This window comes from Channa argus, chromosome 11, assembly GCF_033026475.1.
Source record: "Channa argus isolate prfri chromosome 11, Channa argus male v1.0, whole genome shotgun sequence".
Classification (NCBI taxonomy): domain Eukaryota; kingdom Metazoa; phylum Chordata; class Actinopteri; order Anabantiformes; family Channidae; genus Channa; species Channa argus.
In genome coordinates this window covers 6,374,136-6,396,831 of record NC_090207.1, presented here as the reverse complement: position 1 = coordinate 6,396,831, position 22,696 = coordinate 6,374,136, and the positions used below count along the sequence as shown (strand labels likewise).

General features: G+C 40.6%; 2 protein-coding genes across 5 annotated transcripts in view; both read left to right on the top strand.

Annotated features, from left to right (window-relative positions):
* LOC137135952 (neurogenic locus notch homolog protein 1-like) overlaps nucleotides 1-8,552 on the top strand; it is a 38,236-nt gene extending 29,684 nt beyond the window's left edge. Inside the window, exons 25-34 of one of the 3 annotated variants that reach the window (XM_067520823.1) lie at nucleotides 260-831; nucleotides 946-1,377; nucleotides 1,503-1,651; nucleotides 3,513-3,726; nucleotides 4,021-4,111; nucleotides 4,258-4,420; nucleotides 5,664-5,962; nucleotides 6,133-6,280; nucleotides 6,389-6,486; nucleotides 6,611-8,552. In XM_067520823.1, the coding sequence (XP_067376924.1) occupies nucleotides 260-831; nucleotides 946-1,377; nucleotides 1,503-1,651; nucleotides 3,513-3,726; nucleotides 4,021-4,111; nucleotides 4,258-4,420; nucleotides 5,664-5,962; nucleotides 6,133-6,280; nucleotides 6,389-6,486; nucleotides 6,611-8,008 (3,564 nt within the window). In that variant the 3' untranslated portion in view covers nucleotides 8,009-8,552. Of the gene's footprint in view, nucleotides 1-259; nucleotides 832-945; nucleotides 1,378-1,502; nucleotides 1,652-3,512; nucleotides 3,727-4,020; nucleotides 4,112-4,254; nucleotides 4,421-5,663; nucleotides 5,963-6,132; nucleotides 6,281-6,388; nucleotides 6,487-6,610 lie in introns of all 3 variants that reach the window. The other 2 variants (XM_067520822.1, XM_067520824.1) reach the window with 2 other exon arrangements.
* Nucleotides 8,553-10,293: 1,741 nt separating this feature from the next.
* Nucleotides 10,294-19,445, top strand: ubac1 (UBA domain containing 1). Of its 2 annotated transcripts, none has more exons than XM_067521957.1 (10): nucleotides 10,294-10,744; nucleotides 13,720-13,840; nucleotides 13,935-14,008; nucleotides 14,153-14,257; nucleotides 14,417-14,519; nucleotides 15,070-15,178; nucleotides 15,406-15,742; nucleotides 15,826-15,912; nucleotides 16,228-16,366; nucleotides 17,001-19,445. In XM_067521957.1, the coding sequence occupies exons 1-10, from the start codon at nucleotides 10,607-10,609 to the stop codon at nucleotides 17,114-17,116; spliced, it is 1,329 nt and encodes a 442-aa protein (XP_067378058.1). In that variant the 5' UTR covers nucleotides 10,294-10,606; the 3' UTR covers nucleotides 17,117-19,445. The 2 variants fall into 2 exon arrangements, with proteins under 2 accessions (XP_067378058.1, XP_067378057.1); XM_067521956.1 differs by having other exon boundaries at nucleotides 10,295-10,744; nucleotides 14,150-14,257.
* Nucleotides 19,446-22,696: the final 3,251 nt, after the last annotated feature.

Here is a 22,696-nt window from a genome sequence, read left to right as displayed (position 1 = left end):
CACTACAGAGTACTCTCATTGCGTCTTTCCATAGTTTGTGTATGTTCACCTTTGACAATTAGGTTCCATGAATCTGTGTCACGGGAGGCTCCCACCGCAACGCTCCATGTGTCAGAACACATTTTTACCTTTCTACAGAAATATGTGACAAATGTTGCCCGCCTAAATAAATTACATTAAATAACATGCTGTACAAACAGACATTCACACTTCAGACTAATTGGCTAAATTAACACTATTTGCTTTCCTCTTCTTACAGGGTTTCACTGGCTCCACATGTGAATATGATGCCCAGGCATGTGGCAGTCTTCAGTGTCACAATGGAGGCACCTGCATCTTCAACCACAAGAGTCCCAAGTGTTTGTGCACCCCATCCTTCAGTGGGCCCGAGTGCCAGTATCCCACTGACAGCCCCTGTAACTCAAACCCCTGTTACAACGGTGGCACGTGTGAATACACCTCAGAGTCGCCATTCTACCAGTGCGTCTGCCCTGCAAAATTCAACGGTCTCCGCTGCCACATCCTGGATTACAACTTCCGGGGAGGATTTGGCCGCAACATCACACCGCCGTCAGAGGTGGAGGAGGCGTGTGAGATCCCGCAGTGCAAGGAGTATAAGCACAACAAGTTCTGTGATGTGCTTTGTAACAACCACGCCTGTGGCTGGGACAACGGCGACTGCTCACTCAACTTCGACGACCCCTGGAAAAACTGCTCAGCCTCGCTGCAGTGCTGGCGGTACTTCAACGATGGAAAGTGTGACTCGCAGTGTGATAATGCTGGATGCCTCTACGATGGATTTGACTGCCAGAACCTGGAAGGACAGTGCAAGTAAGTGACTTTTATATCTAAATTAAACAAAGGTCAAATTGGAATTTGTACTTTGTATTTCCATTCATATTCAGTGTATTTGTAATCCTAATAGTCTTATCTCTTTATCTTAAGCCCTCTGTATGATCAGTACTGCAAGGACCACTATGCCGATGGCCACTGCGACCAGGGCTGCAACAATGCTGAGTGTGAGTGGGACGGCTTGGACTGTGCCAGTAAAATGCCTGAGAAGCTTGCCTTGGGCGAGTTGGTCGTGGTGGTTCACATCACCCCTGAGCATCTCCTCAACAATTCATTTGGCTTCCTGCGTGAGCTGAGCCGCGTCCTGCGAACCAACGTGTTGTTCAGGAAGGACGCCAGGGGGGAGATGATGGTATACCCCTACTACGGGAACGAACATGAGCTGAAGAAGTACAATGTCAAGCGCTCGGTGGACCTGTGGTCAGAGGTTCCTGGCAAAGTGCTGAACGTGGTAAAGAGGAGCCTACATGTGGCAGAAGTGAGGAGGATGATCAAGAGGGAGCTGGATCACTTGCAGATTAAAGGGTTAGGAATAATATGCAAAAATAGTTGCATTTTTTTTACTTTTTTGTGCTGTCAATAAACTATATGCTAATTTAGTCTTTGCCTTAATATAAACTCTGGATGTGGTGTCTCTTCTCCCTCTTCAGTTCAGTCGTCCACCTGGAGGTGGACAACCGTCAGTGCTTCCAGCAATCTACAGAGTGTTTCCAGAACACAGAGGATGCCGCAGCTTTCCTTGGGGCGTTGGCCTCCAGTGACAAATTGGATGTCCCATACAAAATCGAAGCTGTTTTTAGTGAGTAAACATCCTAAGAATCTCAACTGATTCAAAAAAAGGTCTAATTATTTCTTTCTGCACCTCTTAAGTAGAAACTGGTATTAATTTTAACAGATGATGGCACCATCCTTGCAGGATTTTGCACTACAACTACAAACCTTGACTCATTTAGGTTTATGGATGTATTTACACTACAATTCCAGGCATCCATTGGTTTCTGTTTATTTAAATCAACTGAGAAACTTGCCTTGTTGTGCATTTCATCAAGGGTAAATATGGTGATATGTTTTTAACAATTCCTAAGACAAAACCACAACAAAGACTCTATATGTTATTTCTCACATCCATTGCCCATCTATGGATATTAGATGATATGTTACTTTATGACAATAAATCTGAACTCAGTTCCACATGAACCATCTTGCTGCTGAAATACTGACCAGCACACAAACTGTATAATATGCTGCTGAAAGTGATCCCTAACCAATGCAGTGAAAACTACAGCACTTGTCTTGTTTAATGAGGTTATTTTGTCCTTTTCAAAAAAGATTTTAAAAAATATATATCTTTAAAGAATAAAAGGAAGACACATTTTTTAAACTGTCACAACAACTGACTGATACATTTCTGGAAAAACTAAATCACAGAAAATCCCCAGCCTCATTAAGATCCACCTAACAGAAAACAGTAATGTAACTTTGATGCTGATGTGATGGTTCCACATCTCAAACAAGCTCCAAGTGTTTAGTAATTGATTTTTGTCTCACAATAAATGGCTGTTTCAAATGATAGAAAAGAGGTCAATAATATAAGTAGTTGTGTAGTAGTTCTTTTGTAACAACAATGTGAAGCACCTGAAATCCTTGTTTTAGTGGCTGCCCTTAATGTACATACTCAAGAGGATGAAACACGTGCTCTTTCACGTTCCCTCTAAAACTGGAAGTATCAGCTGCGCCCTCTGGTCGGGTCCTAACCCTTGCACCCTTTGATTGTGTATTTGTTATGCAGAAATGAACAAATGCAGTTGTGAATCTCATGGCCTAAACAATCAGTCCTTCCCTCGGTGTGTAAATCCACTGGCTTCGGGCTCCAAAATGGTTAATTGGTGCAAATCAACCCCCAACACAATGTAACACTTACAATCTCATCACTCTCTCTTCCACAGACATGTACACATATACGTCGACAGACAACACACTTGCGCGCACACACATGCACGCAGACACACTTCATCCCACAATGTGAGGGGCTGCTGCAACCTTCACCTCGCTGAATGTAATACCAGGACTTAATGCATCTCTAAGGGTTTAGGTTGGGGGAGTTTATCATTTCAAAATCGTTAGTGGAAAAAAAAAGAGAAGGGGAAAAATTGATCGGGAGTGTGCTAGAAGTTGGGAGTCTTTGTTATCTCGAAAATCCTAATAAATCCTTCGTCTTTACAGCTTAAAGCGCGTGCAGTAATTTGAAGTTCATTAATCCCCCTCCTTTTTTTCTCTTAAAGAAGAAATGGTAAAGTTGTCTCTTGGTACCCTGGGTTGAAAAGGGAGAGATGAGGTGGTGGTGTTCTTTTTTTTTTTCCCCCGTTTTTCTTTTTATCACGCCCCATCCCTTTTTTTCCCTTTTTGATGAAAAGTGGTTAGCAATTCCGATTATGACTGAGTGGATAGTAGAAGCTAGCTTTACAAACGGTGAGGATCATCAGTAAGTTACTGGCACTTGGTGGTGGTTGTAGCTGTGCTTTGGATTGGGAGCCGGGGCGCGAAAAAGCTGGACTAGCTCTGCTGCAACACTCAGGCTTATCCTGGGTGTCCTGGTCTGTCCTGTTGGTTTACATCTCTTCCTCAGGCTGACCTGAACATGTTGTCCCTTGTCCTATCAGGCAGTGCGGACGTCTCACCCACTCCGAACCCCGTAGCAATATACTTGGCTTTGGCCGGCGTAGGGATACTGGTCTTACTCGGAGTGGGGATGGTGGCTGCCCGAAAGCGCCGCCATGAGCATGGACGCCTTTGGCTCCCTGAGGGTTTCAAGACCACAGAGACCAGCAAGAAGAAGAGACGTGAACCTGTCGGAGAGGATTCAGTGGGATTAAAGTAAGTTTGTGTTTCTTCACCAGTGGCGCTCGGTTACCTGATTCTGTGCACGTCAGGTGAAGGGTTAGTTCTGAAGGACAAAATGGGTGTAACTGGTGCAGTCAGATATGGGAAAGGAGGTGTTTTGTCTGGATTATTAAAGATAATGATATAGAAGGTTTAGATGCGTATTAAATCACCGGGGCAGAGGGGTGGGGTATGGATTTGATCAATGCTTTTGTTTGGTGAGCAGCTCAGATGAGATGGTAGCAGTAGAGTACAAGAATTTTCACTGGGTTTTCTGGTTCATCACAGGCCACTGAAAAACACCTCTGACATTTCACTTATGGATGACACGCAGAATGAATGGGGAGAAGATGAGGCTTCGGATGCCAAACGCTTTAGGGTAAGCAAAGTGAAATATTTCATTTAAACTAAAATTTTTGAAGAAGTTTTTTTCCTAAAAAAAAACTTATTACATTTTAAAAATACATAATTGAATACATTGGAATTTAGTTTCATAGTTGTCATTTGCTACCGCGGTTTTAGCAGCTTGACGACCAGGCTATACTGGAGGTAGATGACCAGACCGACCACCGCCAGTGGACGCAGCAGCACCTGGACGCCGCTGACTTGCGCATCCCTTCTATCGCTCCCACTCCTCCACAGGGCGAGATTGAGAGTGATTGCATGGATGTCAATGTCCGAGGACCTGGTGGGTTACTGATTTATTTATAAGGGAAACTAAATGGACTTAGATATAAGTGGAAGTGGACCTAATGATCCTAATTTTTACATCTTGGTGACTTGTTTGCCTCTAAACAGCCATCAATGTTCCAAGACCATACAAAGTGAAATCAAATGTGTTTGTTTCATCTTTTAGCAAAGAGTCGTTGTCATTGTGCAGGAAAATGCATTGAACAATTTTTCAGAAGAAATTGTTGACAATAGATCATGTTAAAAAGTAATTTTTTTTTAAATCTGCTATCTTATTTTTTTCTGCCTTTTCTTGGTAATTATTGCACACTTAATGAAATATTAAAGATCTATGATTGTAATATATTGTAACAAGGGTTGAAGTAGATATCGATGGGGTCACAAGCTCTAAGAAGATCTAACTTTTGAGTCAACATTTCTAGCTCTGTGTGTGTGTGTGTACATTGATTCATGGCTTTTCAGAGTGAACATTTATTTCTAGTGTGTGTATGTGTGTGTGTGTGTGTGTGTGTAATCGCGCATGTAGGAGTTGCTAAAGCCCCATGTCCTCAGGGTAAAGGATCTTCTTCAAAGCAGGAGGCTGGAAGCCAGGCGCCTGGGGGGAGAACACTGATACCTGATCAGATTAATCATTTGACCAGTAACCGGCATCGCTTCTTTTTCTATTCAACATTACAAAACCAATAAAGGCATCAAATGCAAAAACACAATTGTGCAGTAAGTGCCCAAGTCCCCGAAGAAAAGCTATGAAAAATCAAAGCAATAGGGTTAACAACTTTAGAGCACGCTTTTTTTCCTCTCCGTCATGGATCGATGCACTTGAATCGACCAAATCTGTGAGATCTGGGGCTTGCTATTCTTTTGAAGAGGAGAAAACCTATCCAAGTCGACTGACTGAGCTGCCTCTCACAGTTAGATATTAATGCTTGGTTTTTGCAGCAGCCTAGCTTTAGCACAGCCCAGCCTCTATCCCCCTAGCTTCGCTTTCCTTCTGAAGCCTCTCTTGTGTTGGGGTCTTGATCAGAATCCATTATCGAAAAGAAACAGCTGTGATGATTCAACTGAAGCAAAAGTGTCAAATCCACATTCGATTTGTTTGTTGCCTTGTTTTGATCTGTCTGTCACTTTGAAGTGCCTGTCTTTTTGTAGGAGTAAAAGCGTCTGTGCTAACCGCGCATTCTGTTGCCTACAAGTTCGAGACACCTGTGAATATATCCGCTATCTCTCCTCGTTCTGTTCAGATGGATTCACACCCCTGATGATTGCATCCTGCAGCGGTGGAGGTTTAGAAACAGGCAACAGCGAAGAAGAGGAGGATGCCTCTGCCAATGTGATTAACGACTTTATCTATCAGGGCGCTAACCTACACAACCAGACTGACCGCACAGGTGAAACTGCTCTTCACCTGGCTGCCCGCTACGCTCGCTCTGATGCTGCCAAACGCTTACTGGAGGCCAGCGCTGATGCAAACATCCAGGACAACATGGGCAGGACGCCTTTGCATGCTGCTGTGGCAGCTGACGCCCAAGGGGTTTTCCAGGTGAGTTTTCATATGCCAAATGTATTTGCTAGGTCGCATAGTTGCATTAGTTGATTTATCAGTCACAAAATGCCAAACAATACCTGTTTCCAGCTTCACAATTGTGAGAAGTGGCTTCCATGTCTTATAAGTCAGTAGAATCAGGACTAAGTTAATCCATGTCTCTGTAGATCCTGATAAGGAACCGTGCGACAGACCTGGATGCCCATATGCACGATGGCACGACACCCCTGATCTTGGCTGCTAGGCTGGCAGTGGAGGGCATGGTAGAAGAACTGATTAACTGTCACGCTGATGTCAATGCAACAGATGATTTTGGTAAAGATTCTCTGTTTCATGTCACTCATACAAATTGCTTATTGTTACATATTGAAGAGCTTTGATTGCATCAAGCACATAGTGATAGCCCTGTTGTTGTCTCTACAGGTAAATCAGCCCTGCATTGGGCCGCAGCAGTAAATAATGTGGAGGCTGCTATTGTTCTTCTCAAGAACGGTGCCAACAAAGACATGCAAAACAACAAGGTATTTAAGAAGTCTGTATGTCTCACAGTTTTTACTCTGAAACAATAGGGAGACATCTTTCCGGTAGAACATTCCTTATGTGTCTGTAAACGTCCTAATGTGTCTTCTTTTTGTTCTGCCTCAGGAGGAAACTCCTCTGTTCTTGGCTGCCAGGGAAGGAAGCTATGAGACTGCCAAGGTTTTACTAGACCACTTTGCCAATAGGGAAATCAGTGACCACATGGACAGGCTGCCCAGAGACATTGCACAGGAAAGAATGCATCATGACATTGTGAGGCTGATGGACGAGTACAATTTGGTACGAAGTCCTCCCATGCACGGAGGGTCGCTAAGCACTACGCTATCGCCTCCTCTTTGCTCACCCAATGGCTACCTAGGCAGCATGAAGCAGCCGCAGCCTCAAGGTCAAGGCCAGGGCAAAAAGGCACGCAAGCCCAGTGCCAAGGGCATCAGCTGCAAGGAAGGCAAAGACATAAAGGTGAAGAAGAAGAACTCCCAAGATGGGAAGTCTGGGAACCTCTTGGACAGCTCAGCTGTTCTGTCACCAGTTGACTCTCTGGAATCTCCGCATGGCTACGTTTCTGATGTGGCCTCACCTCCCATGATGACCTCGCCTTTCCAGCAGTCGACATCTGTATCCCTGAACCATCTGCAGGGCATGTCTGACACACACCTGGCTGTAAACCACATGGTGATGCCAAACAAGCAGGAACTGGCTCGAATGCAGTTTGACCCACTGCCTCCCCGCCTTACCCATCTGCCCGTGTCTGGCTCCTCTAGTCAGGGCGCCATGAACGGACAGTGTGATTGGCTGCCCAGGATGCACAGCAACATGAGCCAGCCAGGCCAGTTCAACCCCATGAGAGGAGCTCCAGGTGGTCAGTCAGGTCTGCATCAGGGAGGACAGCATGGGATGCTGACCTCCCTCCACAACAGCCACCCCACCACAAGCCTGTCTCAGATGATGACCTACCAGGGAATCCAAAGCACCAGACTGGGACCACAGCCCCACATCATGCAGCAACAGGCTCAACAGCTGCATCAAATGCAGAACCTGCAGCAGCTTCAACAGCAGCAGCAGCAGCAGCAGCAACAACAACAGCAACAACAGAACATCCAGCTTCAGCACCAGAACTCAAATGCCACTAACAGCCAGAACTTCATCAGCAGCGAGCTCAGTTCCCCAGAGCTCCAACAGGGCACAGGCAACTCCAGCATACCCATCCACACTATCCTGCCACAGGAGACCCAAATTATCACCCCTTCTATCAACCAGTCAATACCCAGCACCCAGTTTCTCACCCCACCCTCCCAACACAGCTATTCAGGCCCCATGGACAACACCCCAAACCATCAAGTCCAGGTGGCTGATCACCCATTTCTGACCCCCTCCCCTGGCTCTCCTGATCAGTGGTCAAGTTCCTCTCCTCATTCCAACATGTCTGACTGGTCAGAGGGTATTTCAAGCCCTCCAACAAGCATGCAGTCTCAGATTGGACATATACCTGAGCAGTTCAAATAAGTCTCTTGTATCTTTATGCCCAGATGAGCTGCTGTATATTTTTTTTATAAAAAGCACTCTGTGAAGGAAAAAGAAAAAGGGGCAAAGCTGTAAACAAGATTTAATAAGATTTTTATATACTTTTATACTAACAGCAACACTTGTGTTTCATCCACTCTTTTTATTTATTAATGTCTTATTTATATGCATTGCCGGCTTACAAAAAGTAATGGAGATCCATGCTGTTGGGTCATAAGCAGGACAGAGAAAGTCTTTTCTTTTAGTTCTTTTCTACAGCATACACACTGGGTATTTATTTCTTAAGGTCTTTTAGTCTTTGCCCATTTTCATATAAGTTCTCAATGTGTGTTTATATTTTTTGTATAATCTTGTTTGTAAAGAAAATCAGTTTTTTTGTTGTTTTTGTTTGATTCTTTGTTTGTTTTGTTCTTGTAGAGCACATTTTCAGTTCCAGTGTTATTTCAAATTTTGTGGGAAAAATTTTCAAGTCAGCTGATGGAAAATGTCAACAAAACAGTACATGTCATGCAAGTCCTTTCCTCTTTTTTTTAATATGACAGGATTTCTACTACAGTTGAGCTCTTTAGAGTTGTGTACATTTCAATGAATCAATTTAGGTTGTTCATCTAGAATTGATTGTGTTATGTAGACATTTGGTGGAGATGTGATATGTTGTACAGTATACAGCCATCTTGGAGATTGGCAGTTAAGACAGGCTTGAATATCTTAGTCCTGTGGTGTTGGAGAACTGGCCTAGTGGCCACAGTGTATATTGTTGTACAGAGGGAAAAGGAAACTTCATTTCCTCTTTCCCTCCTATTAGTTTGAGCCTATGGCTGTGTTCTACCCATTGTAAATATGTTATGCATTTCCCTTGTAAGCAAGATTTTGTTTAAGAAATCTGATGTCTTAAGCATGCAATTTTTGTAATTCTCACACCTGTCAACAGCCTCTGAGATGTAAAACGGAACAGAATATATATTTTGTATTTTGAATTCCCTTAATGCATAATAAAATCTGAAATATATATACAAACAGATACAGTATATTGTTAGGGAACTTTTTTAATTAAAAAGTGAAATATTAAGGTTTTATAAATTCATATATATTTACTGTTCTGTAACAAAATCTACACCGAGGCATTTTTTTGTTAAATGTTTTGCTCACTTTGTCACTCTGTGAGACACTCCCTCTAATAGTTTGCAAATGTTATAGAAAAAAAAAATTGGTTGTAGTCAAATTTTATCATGTGTCTCTTATAAATTCATAAGTTACAAATATTGTAAATATTTCATTATGAATCTGTAAAAATGTTTCTTATAATAATAATAAAGGGCGCTCGTGTGTCTTGAATTTACAAAACTTGTCTTTTGTTTTATATCTTATGATTTCTAAAAATCATGTGCACTATCTTTTAAGAAACTTAAGCTCTATTAAGCTAATAATAATGTTCAAAGATTGATTAGATTCAGTTGCACAGGTCAATGAAACTCTTACTTTGCATATCCTAAAAAATAGAATTAGAGGTTAAGGTCTTAAGACTTACTAAAATAAAGACTTAATATAATGTCAAAACAATTCAACATATTTTTTCTGATCAGCACCAGTAGTATGTGAGTGTGTTACCAGTTCTATGTGATAAACAACTGCACATCTAATACAATAATTCCAGTAAACACATATGCCTAAATGTGTTTGTTGTCAGATATGTCACCTTTTTCTTCCTGCCCCACAGCACTAACGTTTAAGCTTTGCTCAAAAGGGAGAATCTTGTTTTATTTAGTGTGTCTCCATCTAGTGGTGCAAATTTATTTACAAGTAAGACCCAACAGTATCATTCACGCCATTTTTGGTCTATTGTAGCGAGACCTAAGGCGATAAATAAATAAATAAATCCTACATGACTTTGCCAAAAATCCTACCTATAAAAAAATAAGGCGCAAGGCCTCAAGTAATTCTTCGTTTCTGTTAGCGCAATATATAAAGTTATTCAGGTTAGGAGACAATCTGGCCCAGGCTTTAAATGTGATCATTTGAAGAAACATTAAAACCATATAATATATACCATAATTCAATTAATCTCTTAAATTGTGACCCCTGGGTCCCCTTCAACGTAATGATAATTATTCTGTTATTATTATTATGTTACCTTCAATGTAATAATAATAAAAATAATACTAATAATCTGATGGTTTATTCGTTAGTTTTTTAACTGTATGTTTATTTTTTTTAGTTTGTAAAAGAACTACGACTCCCATGATGCACTCGTAGCAGCCTAGTTGAAGTTCAACGTTCAAACGTTACAATAAAAATAGAGTATTCGCTGCCTGGCTGCTTGTGTGTCGACAGGTACAAATAAACTTATTGGCGAGGAGAGAACACGCAAATCGTTTGCCATCGCAACGAAAAACAGCAGAGGAGACCGAAAATGACCTCGAGTTAATCGGTGCACGCTTTTGCACTGTTGTAGGCGGATTAGGCTACAGAACGACGGCTAGCTAGGTGCTAACGTTAGCACGCTAGCTTGCCTGGAGCACATAGCAACAGCTGCTGGCTAACGTCACTGGACTGGCGCTCTTTACTCTCTAGACTGCAGGCATGTTCGTCCAGGAGGAGAAAATATTCGCCGGGAAAGTGTTAAAAATACACATCTGTACCGTGGATGGCACGGAGTGGTTGGAAGAGGTCACGGAAGATACCACTGTGGAGAAACTAAAGGAGAAGTGCTTGAAACATGTAGGTTTCTGTGGCTTGTTTGTGTCTCGCTTGTTCCCTTTTTGTCCTGTCACTCCTCGGGGGTGTTTGCGGTCTACTGTTCCCTCTGTGCTAGTGTCAGTGTCCCTGGGTCTATATTTATAGTAACTGGTTAGACCTTGCTATTTATAATTTAACAGGTTGGCTGCCCCTATCAAGCTAGCTTGCTAACCGTCTGACTCTGCCCCTTTTCGGTTTCCAGTGGCTTGCCAGAAAGGCATGCTGCACGTCAGGTCGTCTATTATTACACAGCTCATCACTCTTTTCCTTCTATGGCCCAGAGCATTAGCTGGAGTCATAGTGTAAAGTCTTTTTTATTTCATGATACATTTTGTATGACATCAACATTGGACTCAAGGCATTGCAATGAAAGTTTGCATTTATTATCAGATGGTATCGTTTTGTCTATGTAATTTAACACCAGTTCAATTAATTGCCTTTAGTAGTTGTTCTGGGTCAATTAATCATTATTTAACCCCTGCAACTTTTTCCATAATTAAATATTTCTGTGACTTTTCTGACAATTTATTCATAAACAATTTTAGCTATAGACTAAGCTTTATTTAAAATATTTTAGTTGCAGCACTTTTTCATATAAAATTTAATAACGAATGGGAAGAAACTGTGAATTTGTACATTGATGAAGTCATATTTGACTTAAATTGTTGCAGTTTTTTGAGATTTTTTTTTTTCTCAGTGAACTTATGCATAAATCCACTTAGTGTTTGCTCTACATATTCTTTTCCTTTCCCTTTCAGGGGTCAAAACAGTGAATCATGTGCCTCCATCTAACCCTTTCCTCTGCATCCTCTTCTCACACCAACTAACTTAATGTCCTCTCTCACCACATGCATAAATCTCCTCTTTGGTCTTCATCTAGACCCCCTGCCTGGCAGCTCCAACCTCAGCATCCTTCTACCTATATATTCACAGTTTCTTCTCTGAACATGTCCAAACCACCTCAATCTGTCCTTTCTGACTTTATCTCCAAAACATCTAACATGAGCTGTCCCTCTGATGTCCTCATTCCTGATCCTGTCCATCCTCGTCACTCCCATAGAGAACCTGAACATCTTAAGCTCTGCTACCTCCAGCTCTGCCTCCTGTCTTTTCTTCAGTGCCACTGTCTCTAAGCCGAACAACATCGCTGGTCTCACCACCGTCTTGAACACCTTTCCTTTCCCGATACTCTTTTATCACACAACACACCTGACACTTTTCTCGACCCGCTCCAACCTGCTTGCACTCGCTTCTTCACCTCTTTTCCACACTCTCTGTTGCTCTGACCCGTTGACCCTAAGTACTTAAAGTCCTGCACCTTCTTCACCTCTGCTCCCTGTAACCTCACCGTTCCACCTGGGTCCCTCTCATTCACACATGTATTCTGTCTTAATGCTGCTAAGCTTCATTTCTCTCTTTTCCAGAGGAGACCTACATATCTCTAGGTTTTCCTCCACCTGCTCCCTGCTGTGGTTACAGATCACAATGCCATCTGCAAACATCATAGTCCATGGAGATTCCTGTCTAACCTCCAGACTTCCTCATTCAATCCCACAGCTCCTCTCTCAGCACCATGTCATACACTTTCTCAAAATCTACAAAGTAGCAACTACCTATGACCTTCTCTGACCCTTAGTGTCCAACGTAGCATACAAGCCTTTTCCACCTCTACCTTCACCTTACGCTGCATCTCCTGTACTGCTGTCTATTCTTTTCAGTCGTGTGTGTCCCAATTCTTCTTAGCTAATCGGTTTCCCCTGTATACTCTCCTGAACATCCTAGTTCCAACCCCAAGTCCCCTTGTCCACTTTTCTCTTTCCCAATGACACACAGAGTACCTTCCTACCTGTCTCCCTGATCACATTAGCTTTAGTGGTTCAGTCTGCTGGAGCCTGTCTAATCTCCTCCCTGAAAACTGCACAACATTTGTCTTTTTTCAAATTCCACTCTGCTCTGCCTTAGTCCTCGTCATCTTCCTCACCACCAGAGTCCTTTTACACACTACCATCCTGTGTTGTCTGGCTACGCTCTCCCCAACCAATACTTTGCAGTCACTGATCTCTTTCAGATGCCCATCACATTCTCATCACCTCTGTTTCTCTTTACCTACATTCCCAGCTGCACCAATCGGGTGATATCTCACTCCAGAATTTGTCCTTCTCAATGCTTAGAACGCTTTGAATTTCCTTCGAATATCCTGCTTCAGACTCATCAACCTGTCTGATACTCTTTCCACCTCTAGAACATTCCTCACAAACTCCCGTTTCAGGATAACTCCGACTGCATTTCTCTTCCTAGCCAAACTATGGTGCAACGACTTGAACCCTGCTCCTAAGCTTGTAGCCTTGCTACCTTTTCACCTGGTCTCTTGGACACAAAGTAAATCAACCTTCCTTCTCTGCATCATATCAACCAACTCTCTAGCCTTACCTGTCATTGTCCCAACATTCAAAATCCCTACTGTCAGTCCTACTCTCTTGACTAAATAGGGTCACGCCTTTCCTCTTGTCCATTAGCCCAATTTGGCACCCCGTAGGTCAACAGCACCGGTTGCGTTGGTTGTTAACCTGAGCCTGGACCAATCCGGTATGGAAGTCAGACTCGGGTGTTAAATTAGTTTTACATCGGATGCCCTTCCTGACACAACCCTCTGCATTTATCCAAACTTGAGACTGACAAAGGAAGACACTGGCTTGTTCCCATTCAGTTTTTGGTCTAGATGATTTACAAAAAATTGGTTACGTTTGCTCTAGTTGACAGAATATCAGTTATTAAGTCAATATATTAGACATAATCACCTTCTGCTTATGCAATGTTCCATGCTGCTTCTGTGTTTTTTTTTTTCTTTTTTGTAAAATAACTAGCTTTGTTCTAAATGAAGATTAAAACAATTAGGCCTAGTAGTTGGAGCCCCGCTGTCCACTTGTCTGAGCTGCTTTATATTGTTTGTTTTTTAGTATGTACATGGAAGTCTAGAAGACCCCAAAACACTCACCCACCATAAACTTCTACATGCTGCTACGGAAAGAGTCCTCACAGATGCTAAAACTGTTGCTGATGAAAATCTTAAGGATAAAGGTATGTAACAGCCTATTTGACAAGTTTGGGAATTATTACATCAACAATCCCACTCAGTTTTTCATAAACTGTGCATGTTTGACATATGTTGTAGATGTTTTGCTGCTCATAAAGAAAAGACCACCACCAACTCTTCCAAAGATGGCAGAAGTTAGTTCAGATGAAAAGGTATGCTTCATTTTTTCTTTTTGTTATGCAAGTGAAGTTTTGAATGCGTTGGTTTTACAAGAAAAACAGCTTTTTAATGTCTGTTGCTTTTTAATAATTTGATCTCTTTTTTTTTTTTTTTTTTTTTTTTTGCCGTCAAAGAAGAAACAAGATAACAAAGCTCCAGACAAAGATGCTATCCTGAAAGCCACTGCCAACCTGTCGACACGCCACACTGACCGCACTGTTACCCAACACAACATCAGAGATGTAAGATTCCTACGCACGTGGCTTATGGGTTTTTAAAATGTAGCTGTGTAATCTTTTCATTCTGTTATTTAGAATTTAACACAGATTTTAAACAGATAGAAATTAATAGAGTGAGAGATGGTATTGATTTCCGATGTGTTCATGTTTGTTTCGAACCAGTTTCAGACGGAGCTTAGAAAAATCCTGGTTTCTCTCATTGAAGTTGCCCAGAAGCTTCTTGCCTTAAACCCTGATGCTGTTGAACTCTTCAAAAAGGCCAATGGTAACGCATGCAGCCCCATTTCCAAGTCAATAATCATATAGTTGGAAAACTAAAGATAACATTTTTGTTTGTTTGTTTGTTTGAGATGCAAAAGTCAAAATAAGCAGTCACTGTATCCCAGGGCCAATGTATTAAGACAAATACGTTTCAATGTAAAGACAGTACTGGGAAGATGGAAGGAGTACTTTGAAGAGATTCCACTTGACATGTGGAAAGAGAGCCAATCACTATCACAAACTGTGCTCACACAGATCTAAAGAAAACATGAAAACCCCACACAGAAAGGCTCTAACTGGCTGCTGTGCAGCAGCAGTGCACGCCAATGAGTGTCTTGTCTAAATGATAAAATGTATTTTTAACATGGACTTGGATGAGATGAGATATTTTGTGTTCATGTTTATGTTCTCTTTTAGATTTTACTTTAAAGAATTTATAGTTTGCTTTACACATTTGAGCCATATTTTTCTGTTTTTTTTTTTTGTTTCTGTTGTATTAGACTTTTCAACCCTTAGATTCAGTTTTTTGATGTCTTTGTTTCTGTCTCTTGTAGCAATGTTGGATGAAGATGAAGAGGATCGGGTGGATGAAACAGCCCTTCAGCAGCTCACTGAGATGGGATTCCCTGAGAGCAGAGCTATCAAAGCTCTTAGATTGAACCAGTAAGTCTGTACTGGTTTAATAATGATTCACTATTACCTGATGATCAAGCAGACTTATTCAGGTTTTCCTAAAATCTTTTCCTCTGATGTACATTTAATAATTCCTTAAAGACCTAAAATAAAAAAGTGTCACAAAGGGCAAAGTCTAACTTGGTCAGCTTGTTTAGCATAACCATTGTCTCATTCATTATAGAAACTTTTAAAGACCTTATCTTCTCTTCCTGCAGCATGTCTGTGACCCAGGCAATGGAGTGGCTAATTGAACATGTAGATGATCCTTCTGTGGACACACCGTTACCGGAGCAGGACTCCTCTGGGGCTTCAGGAGCCACAGCAGCTGCCACACCAGGCCCCTCTGCCTCGGCCTCTGCCTCGGCCTCTGCCTCGGCCTCTGCTTCGGCCTCTGCTTCAGCCTCTGCTTCAGCATCTGCATCGGCCTCCAGTCCTAATCTCCTCCGCAGTCTCTCCAGCCAGTCGAGCACAGACGAGAACAGCAGGCAGGACGAGCTCACAGAGATCTTCAAGAGGATCCGCAGGAAACGGGAGTTTAGACCCGACACAAGAGTGGGTACCTTTATCGAGTTAAAGCTTTCACACACTATTTTACAACAAAGTTCATGGTGTCTTCTTTGCTGCTGTTTCTTCAGGCTGTCATCGCACTGATGGAGATGGGCTTTGATGAGAAAGAAGTGATCGATGCTTTGAGAGTCAATAACAACCAACAGGATGCTGCAGTAGGTGGACACATCTAAGATAGTAATTTTCAGGGAGAAAACTACATGAAATCTGTACCAGATTTCAGAAAAAGCTCTCTTTACACTCCCTGTTTGTGATAATACTTTTTTTTTTTTTTTTTTTTTTGGTAAATCTAGACAATGTTTGACTGATTGTCAACACTGACACTAAAACAGTTCAAAACTCAACTTTGGTGGGCTTTCTTTAAAAATTATTAAATAGTTGATCATAATTAAAATTGATTTCTTTTCTAGCTGACCCTGCACTCTGACTGGCATAAAGATTAAAAAAAAAACTTTTTTTTTTCCCTACAGTGCGAATGGCTGCTGGGAGACAGAAAACCTTCTCCAGAAGACCTGGACAAAGGCATTGATACAAACAGCCCACTGTTCCAAGCCATACTAGAGAATCCAGTTGTCCAGCTGGGTCTAACCAACCCCAAGACCCTGCTAGGTACAGTCTAATCAAATTTAGTGGAAAGGGCAGGATATTAAGCAATTTGTTAAACCCCACAAAACCAACAACGAAAATAATGCATTCACACCGATACAACAGACTAACTGTTAATATCAAAAACTAACATGCATCTTCTGTCCAGCTACACTCTAAATTTGTTAAATCCTTAACTGAAGCAGACCAAGAGGGCCCTTTCACACCACTGGCACAGTTCATTCATATTGTTACTGATACTAGTACAGTTCTTAATTTTGTTTAGTTATGGTCTGGTTCATGTTCACACTCTGTTACATATGAACCAAGAACTGTAAACTGGAACTGACAGTTCACAGGCCATCTGGGTGACAGTCTTCAGTAGACCATATATTTTTATTTATATTATTTATATTCAACTCTCAAATAACTTTAATATTAGGTTTCTGCTGAAACAGATTTTGATTTGGCTTCACTAGAGTGGTTTTGAAAGATTTCTCACCAAATCAAACAAACCAATCCAAACTGAAAAAAAATTGGGTTGTGTGGGAATTTGAGGTCAAACCACTTTGAATGTATGATCCTAACTAGTTTAATGAAGGGCTAGGTTTTTAAACACACATTCACAGGCTGCTGGTATGTCTTGTCTTGTGTGCAGCATTTGAAGACATGCTGGAGAATCCTCTGAACAGCACCCAGTGGATGAATGACCCTGAGACTGGTCCTGTCATGCTCCAAATATCCAGAATCTTCCAGACCCTCAATCGCACATAGAGCCTCCTGGTGACCCCCTTGTGTGACTGTGGCAGCCTGTGTGTGTGTTTGCGTGTGAGTGTGTGTGTCTGAGAGTGGCAGAGACGGGTATTGTTTTTGCCTTGTAGACAGGTGGCCAGAGGAGTCAAAGGATGAATTAAATTACACATATAACTATTTATAACAGTGCAGTAAAAATGCTTATACAAAACAAATATTAACATAAACATTATAGTTACAATAATAATACAAATGAGATTTAGTATGTTGTTTTTACATTTTAATGAGAACAATTTATAGGTATGACAGACGTGATTTATTTTATATAATTTCTCCATGTGAAAAATTGACATCAGATATAAATTCAAGGTTTACACTTACAGAAAAACTCTTTTTCTATGTTTTGCAATATTTCAATATCAATTACACTCTTGTCTGTCTCTTTAAATTGTTACATTTCATCAGTGGTGAATGTGTGGAAGACTTATGTCAGTATCATGTTTTGTTTTTCTTCTCTCCCTTTTTGCTTTTTTTTTTTCATCAAATAACTGCTTGTGTTTGATTAGTCAAAGTTGACTATTTAAGCTCACTAAAACTGGGCTTTCAGACACATTACCTCTCTCCTTTCATGCCTGTGAGGTCACTGTAAGTTAACCGCCTCTCTCTTGTTTGTTTTTTTTTTAATTTAAAAAAAAAAAATGTTTTTTTTTGTCCTGGAGCTTCTTTAAGAATATTTGAATTTCTTGCCTTTTAGAAGAAAGATGTACACTAAACTGTTTGTCTTAGTCATGTTTTACAACAAAATTCTATATTGGGCCTGTCTGTTTATTGTCAGTGTGCTGTTGAATGTCATATGATAATGTTGCGCTCTTTTAGCACTTGTTCACTTCTATGAATATTGCTCACTGCAGCACTGAGGAATTTAAAAAAAGGGTTTGATTTTTTTTTTTGGTCTCAAAAAGCTGTTGTGGGATATTAAATGAAGCTGAGCCTAATCAGAAGGGGGTTGACTTTTTAAACTTTAATTGGCATGGTGAAAATGCATGCCTGCTATATGTTGTAGAGGTGCATCTTCACACTGCAAAGAAATAATGGGATGCAACCATTATCTGTTTTAGTTTACTGTTTGTTTTTTGTTGTTGTCATTTGTTTTTTTCTTTTGAGAGCAATGAACATTTATGCTGTCAAACCAAACCAAATTGTCACTATATAACCTGCCTTGTCATTAGACGTATTAATTGAAAATACCCTGTATTTCTGTGCAATAGCAATGAGTTCTGTTGACTTGTAAAGAAATATTTTTGATTTGAGTGCTAGAGATATTTCAACTACAATGGGTAGTGTGTTATACAATATTAGCCTTTGCATTGAGCGCCTAAAATCTCCAGCTATAAGAAGGATAGCTGCCTCTCCTCCTTTTACAGAGAGTTTAAAACCAGTATGGAGGTTGGTGTGTTCTGCCAAGCTTTTGAGTGTTTTATTCACTATTAAAAATGTGGTATTGATGTGACTTTCTGCTCAGGGAGGCGGAGATTGTGTTTTTTTTTTTTTTTTTTTTTTCTAAACCTATCATTCTAGTTTAGCATTTGAAAATGGCTTTAACTAATCTGTCTAGAACTCAATAAGAGCTCCACAACACATGGTTTCGTAAATGCAATATTTGGACATGTTTAAATGTTTTTTGAGAGAAGTGTTTGTTTGAACTATGTAATTACATTATTTATATCAAAGCCAAACTAGTAACTTGTTCTTATTTATAACATTTTTAGCGAACCTCAAAGCTAATCTACAAATGTGAAAATAAAGTGATTCAAATGTTGTTTTTACAAACCATTACAAAAATGTGCTTATGAACTGCTAGTGCACGATGTGATGTTTTTAAGTCGTGTTTGAATGAAGGAGCGTTTGCATATGTCTCTGGAAGCCCCTCTGCACACTTTCTGCACTGCAGAACTGCACTGTACCTTTATCATGGCCGCCGTGACTTACTGTGTGGCCACCCCTATGATTAGCATTGGCATGTGTCCAAAACCACCTGTCTCCTATAATATTGTGAAACACACCTTTGGAGATTGTACATGTAAAATGAGCAAGATCCGCAGAAATTGATGTCTTCTTTTGAAGATGTTCAGAATACACCGAAAGAACAAAATGAACTTTATTGCTTAGGGATCCTGAAGAACTGTAATATTCACGGGTTACTGTTTTTCACTCCGCTTTCATGCAGGACTGTCCCAGATTAACAACCTATGCAATAAACTCTCTCAGTCTGTTCGTTTAAACAGTCTCACGGCTGCGGCTGCTGATATATACGTCACTATTGCATTAAAGTTATTTTTTGTGGCCGTAATCTTTGTGTTTTTTTATGAATGAGAATGAGAGGTCAACAAACTTGGCAGGAGGATCCCATGGTTGAATAATTTTAGTGTTTAGTATGAAATAATTAGACACCTGACAGCTGTTGATCCTGAAGCCTTGAGCAGCCACGTTGGGCTTCCTGGAGATCTGTTGTTTGTGCTTTTCCTCTAGTGTTTCTGTCTGCTTTGTCAAAATGTCTTTGATTTTATTGTGGGCATTCCTCACGTGTTCCCTTGTTTCTCAAGGGCAGGAGCCATCTGATTACCTTTAACTCAGAGTTTTCTTTTCCATCGTAGGACACATTCAAGTTCCACTTGTCTTGCTCTGACTGGCATGCTCTCAGTTAATCTACCACACTCAAGCTTAACAATGGTAACTCAATTCTCAGAAATGATACCATTTTGCTCAGAGATAGAGTGGTGTTTCATTTTTAATCTTTCATGTTCTTTCTACAAAGCTGCCTTTTCTATCTTTAGTCTTTGCATATCATTCCTCATGTTCTCTAAGGATGCAAAAGCTTCTCTTAGGTGGTAAGTGAGATCTGCTAGTGGATTGACTGCAGCCTGCTTTTGTAAAACCATCTGCTCAAAGCTCCTCTTCTCATTTTTGAGGGAAGCCCTTGAAATATTATTATCTGTCAGACTCTGTTCTAAAGCCAGAGTCATCTCACAGAGCTCTTTCTTGCATCATTTTATATGCTTGAAAGGAAAGAGGGTTCTCCTTTTTAACTGGCTCTTCAAGTTCATTGCTAGCTACTTTTTGTCCAAAGCACCTGTATGATCTCCTCAATCTCCTCGTGAATGTGTATTCAGAGGGAGGTTTCTTTCCACACAAAAGATCCCCTGACCTCTTAATTTTCTTATATGGAAAAAAGGTCCTCACCTTAAGGTCCTCACCTTGCTAATTTGACTGGAATGTATAGCTACACTATCTGTAATGTGAACAGCACAAAGTAGTTCTGATTTTACCATATTTTGATTTTATTGCAAAGGATCGGTTCAATCAAATTCCAAAATTGAATAACTTAATGCTGCAGGAACTTTGCGTGTTTTTTTATTTTATTTGTTTGTTTGTTTTATTTTGCAAAGTACATCATGGATGCCAAGGAAGCCATTGATCTATTATTAGTAGTATTATTAGCATTGCAAGCAGGTTACCAGTTGGTTAGTTTTTTGAAGGTCTTGGAACTCTACAGAATTGTCCACATTTTGTCTTAACATTATGCCAGTATTCCTATTTACCACTTTTGAAGGACAATGTATTTTAGTACTTTTTAATTCCCTAAACTAAATTTCTTTCCTGCATTGATTTATGTCTAGTTTTTAATAGTTTACCTCTGTCAAGTTTCCTGTAAATTCGAACCTGAAAATGTTAATGCATCTTCATGTGGGGTTGGGATAAAAAGCAAGTGTCGTATTAATGTATTTCATGCTGTATCTGGAATACTTTATCAAGCCCCATGGGGAAACTGTTGTTGAAGCTTTACATAGATGATGGTGCTACTATGGCCATTTCAGTGTTTTGTCCAAGGACACTCCGGCCAGAAGGCACAGAGAATTAAGCCACCAATCTGGGATTCATGGACAACAGCTGAGCTAAAACCGCCCCAATTTGTAAGCTATGAGATTCTCTTTTGCCCTTTTTTTTCTTTGTCCAAATTTTATGTTTTTGGCTCCCTTGCACTTGTGTTGTGTTGATCAATTACATTTTAAAAGGAGATTTATCTATTTATAGCAAAAAAAGGTCACCACTGAACAACTACTAACTCTAGTGAGTAGATTTTTCGTTGAATGCACTTGAGCAACAACATAAATAAACATTCCCAAATCATGGGGCAAGATGAGATTCAGAACCAACCATCCAGCATCTATCCATTGTAAACACATAAAGTGCATAAAGGGTCATATGGTCAAGACCAAAATGTTATGTATGCATACTTTCAATTTTTTGATTGTTTTCATATACATCTACTTACAAATAAACCCTAATTTCATGAATTTGCATGTCTTTTTGCAGCGTTACAGTGTTAAATTGTGACATAGAAACTAACACCACATTCTTCATTTCATCTTCTTTTTTTCTTTTAGTAATGGTACACTTCCATAACCTACTGTATGTGTGTCTACAACCACATTTCACCACTAGATGCCAGCACTGGTCAGAGTAACAAGGACATTACAGACAACAGACTGTTATATTAAAAGTATACATATACTTTCATATTCAGCTGAAAAAGTGGAATTGAAAATATATTTGCACTTTATTGGTTCCAGCCAACTTTTGTCGATTTTTGAAAGTATAAAAGTGTAAAAATCCTAAAAAGTATAAAAGATATTAAAAAGCCGTATACAAGCCAGTCCTATGCTGAACAATTTTAAGTTATCTACAGCATTCACCTAGATAGTAATTCTACTTTTTCTTTTCCTTTCGGCTGTTCCCTTTCAGGTGTTGCCACAGCAAATTACTATTACTACTTACTAATTAACTTCATGTCCTCTCTCACTACATCCATAAATCTCCTCATTGGTCTTCCTCTAGACCTCCTGCCTGGCAGCTCCAACCTCAGCATCCTTCTCCAATCTGTCCTCTCTGACTTTATCTCCAAAACATCTAACATGAGCTGTCCATCTGATGTCCTCATTCCTGATCCTGTCCATCCTCTTCACTACCAAAGAGAACGTCAACATCTTAAGCTCCGCTACCTCCAACTCTGCCTCCTGTTTTTTCTTCAGTGCCACGGTCTCTAAGCTGAACAACTGGTCTCACCACCATCTTGAACACCTTTCCTTTCATTCTTGCTGATACTCTTTTATCACACAACACACCTGACACTATTCTCCACCCGTTCCAACCTGCTTTCACTCGCCTCTTCATCCTCTTCAGTACCCTCCTCACTTCACTCTTACTAATCTTTGGTACTTCCTGCTCCTCACCAGTCACCTCTTCTACTCTTTGTTCTCTTTCATTTTCCTCATTCATCAACTCTTCAAAGTTCTCCTTCCATCTTCCCATCACACTCCTGGCACCTGTCAATTCATTTCCATCCTTATCTTTAATCACACCAACCTGCTGCACATCCTTCTCATCTCTATCTCTCTGCCCTACCGACCTGTACAAACCCACCGCTCCCTCCTTAGTTTCCATCCTAACATACAAATCCTCAGATGCTCCTTTGTTTGGCCTCTGCCACCTCTACCTTCACCTTCACGTCCTGTCTACTCTCTTCAGTCCTCTCTGTGTCCC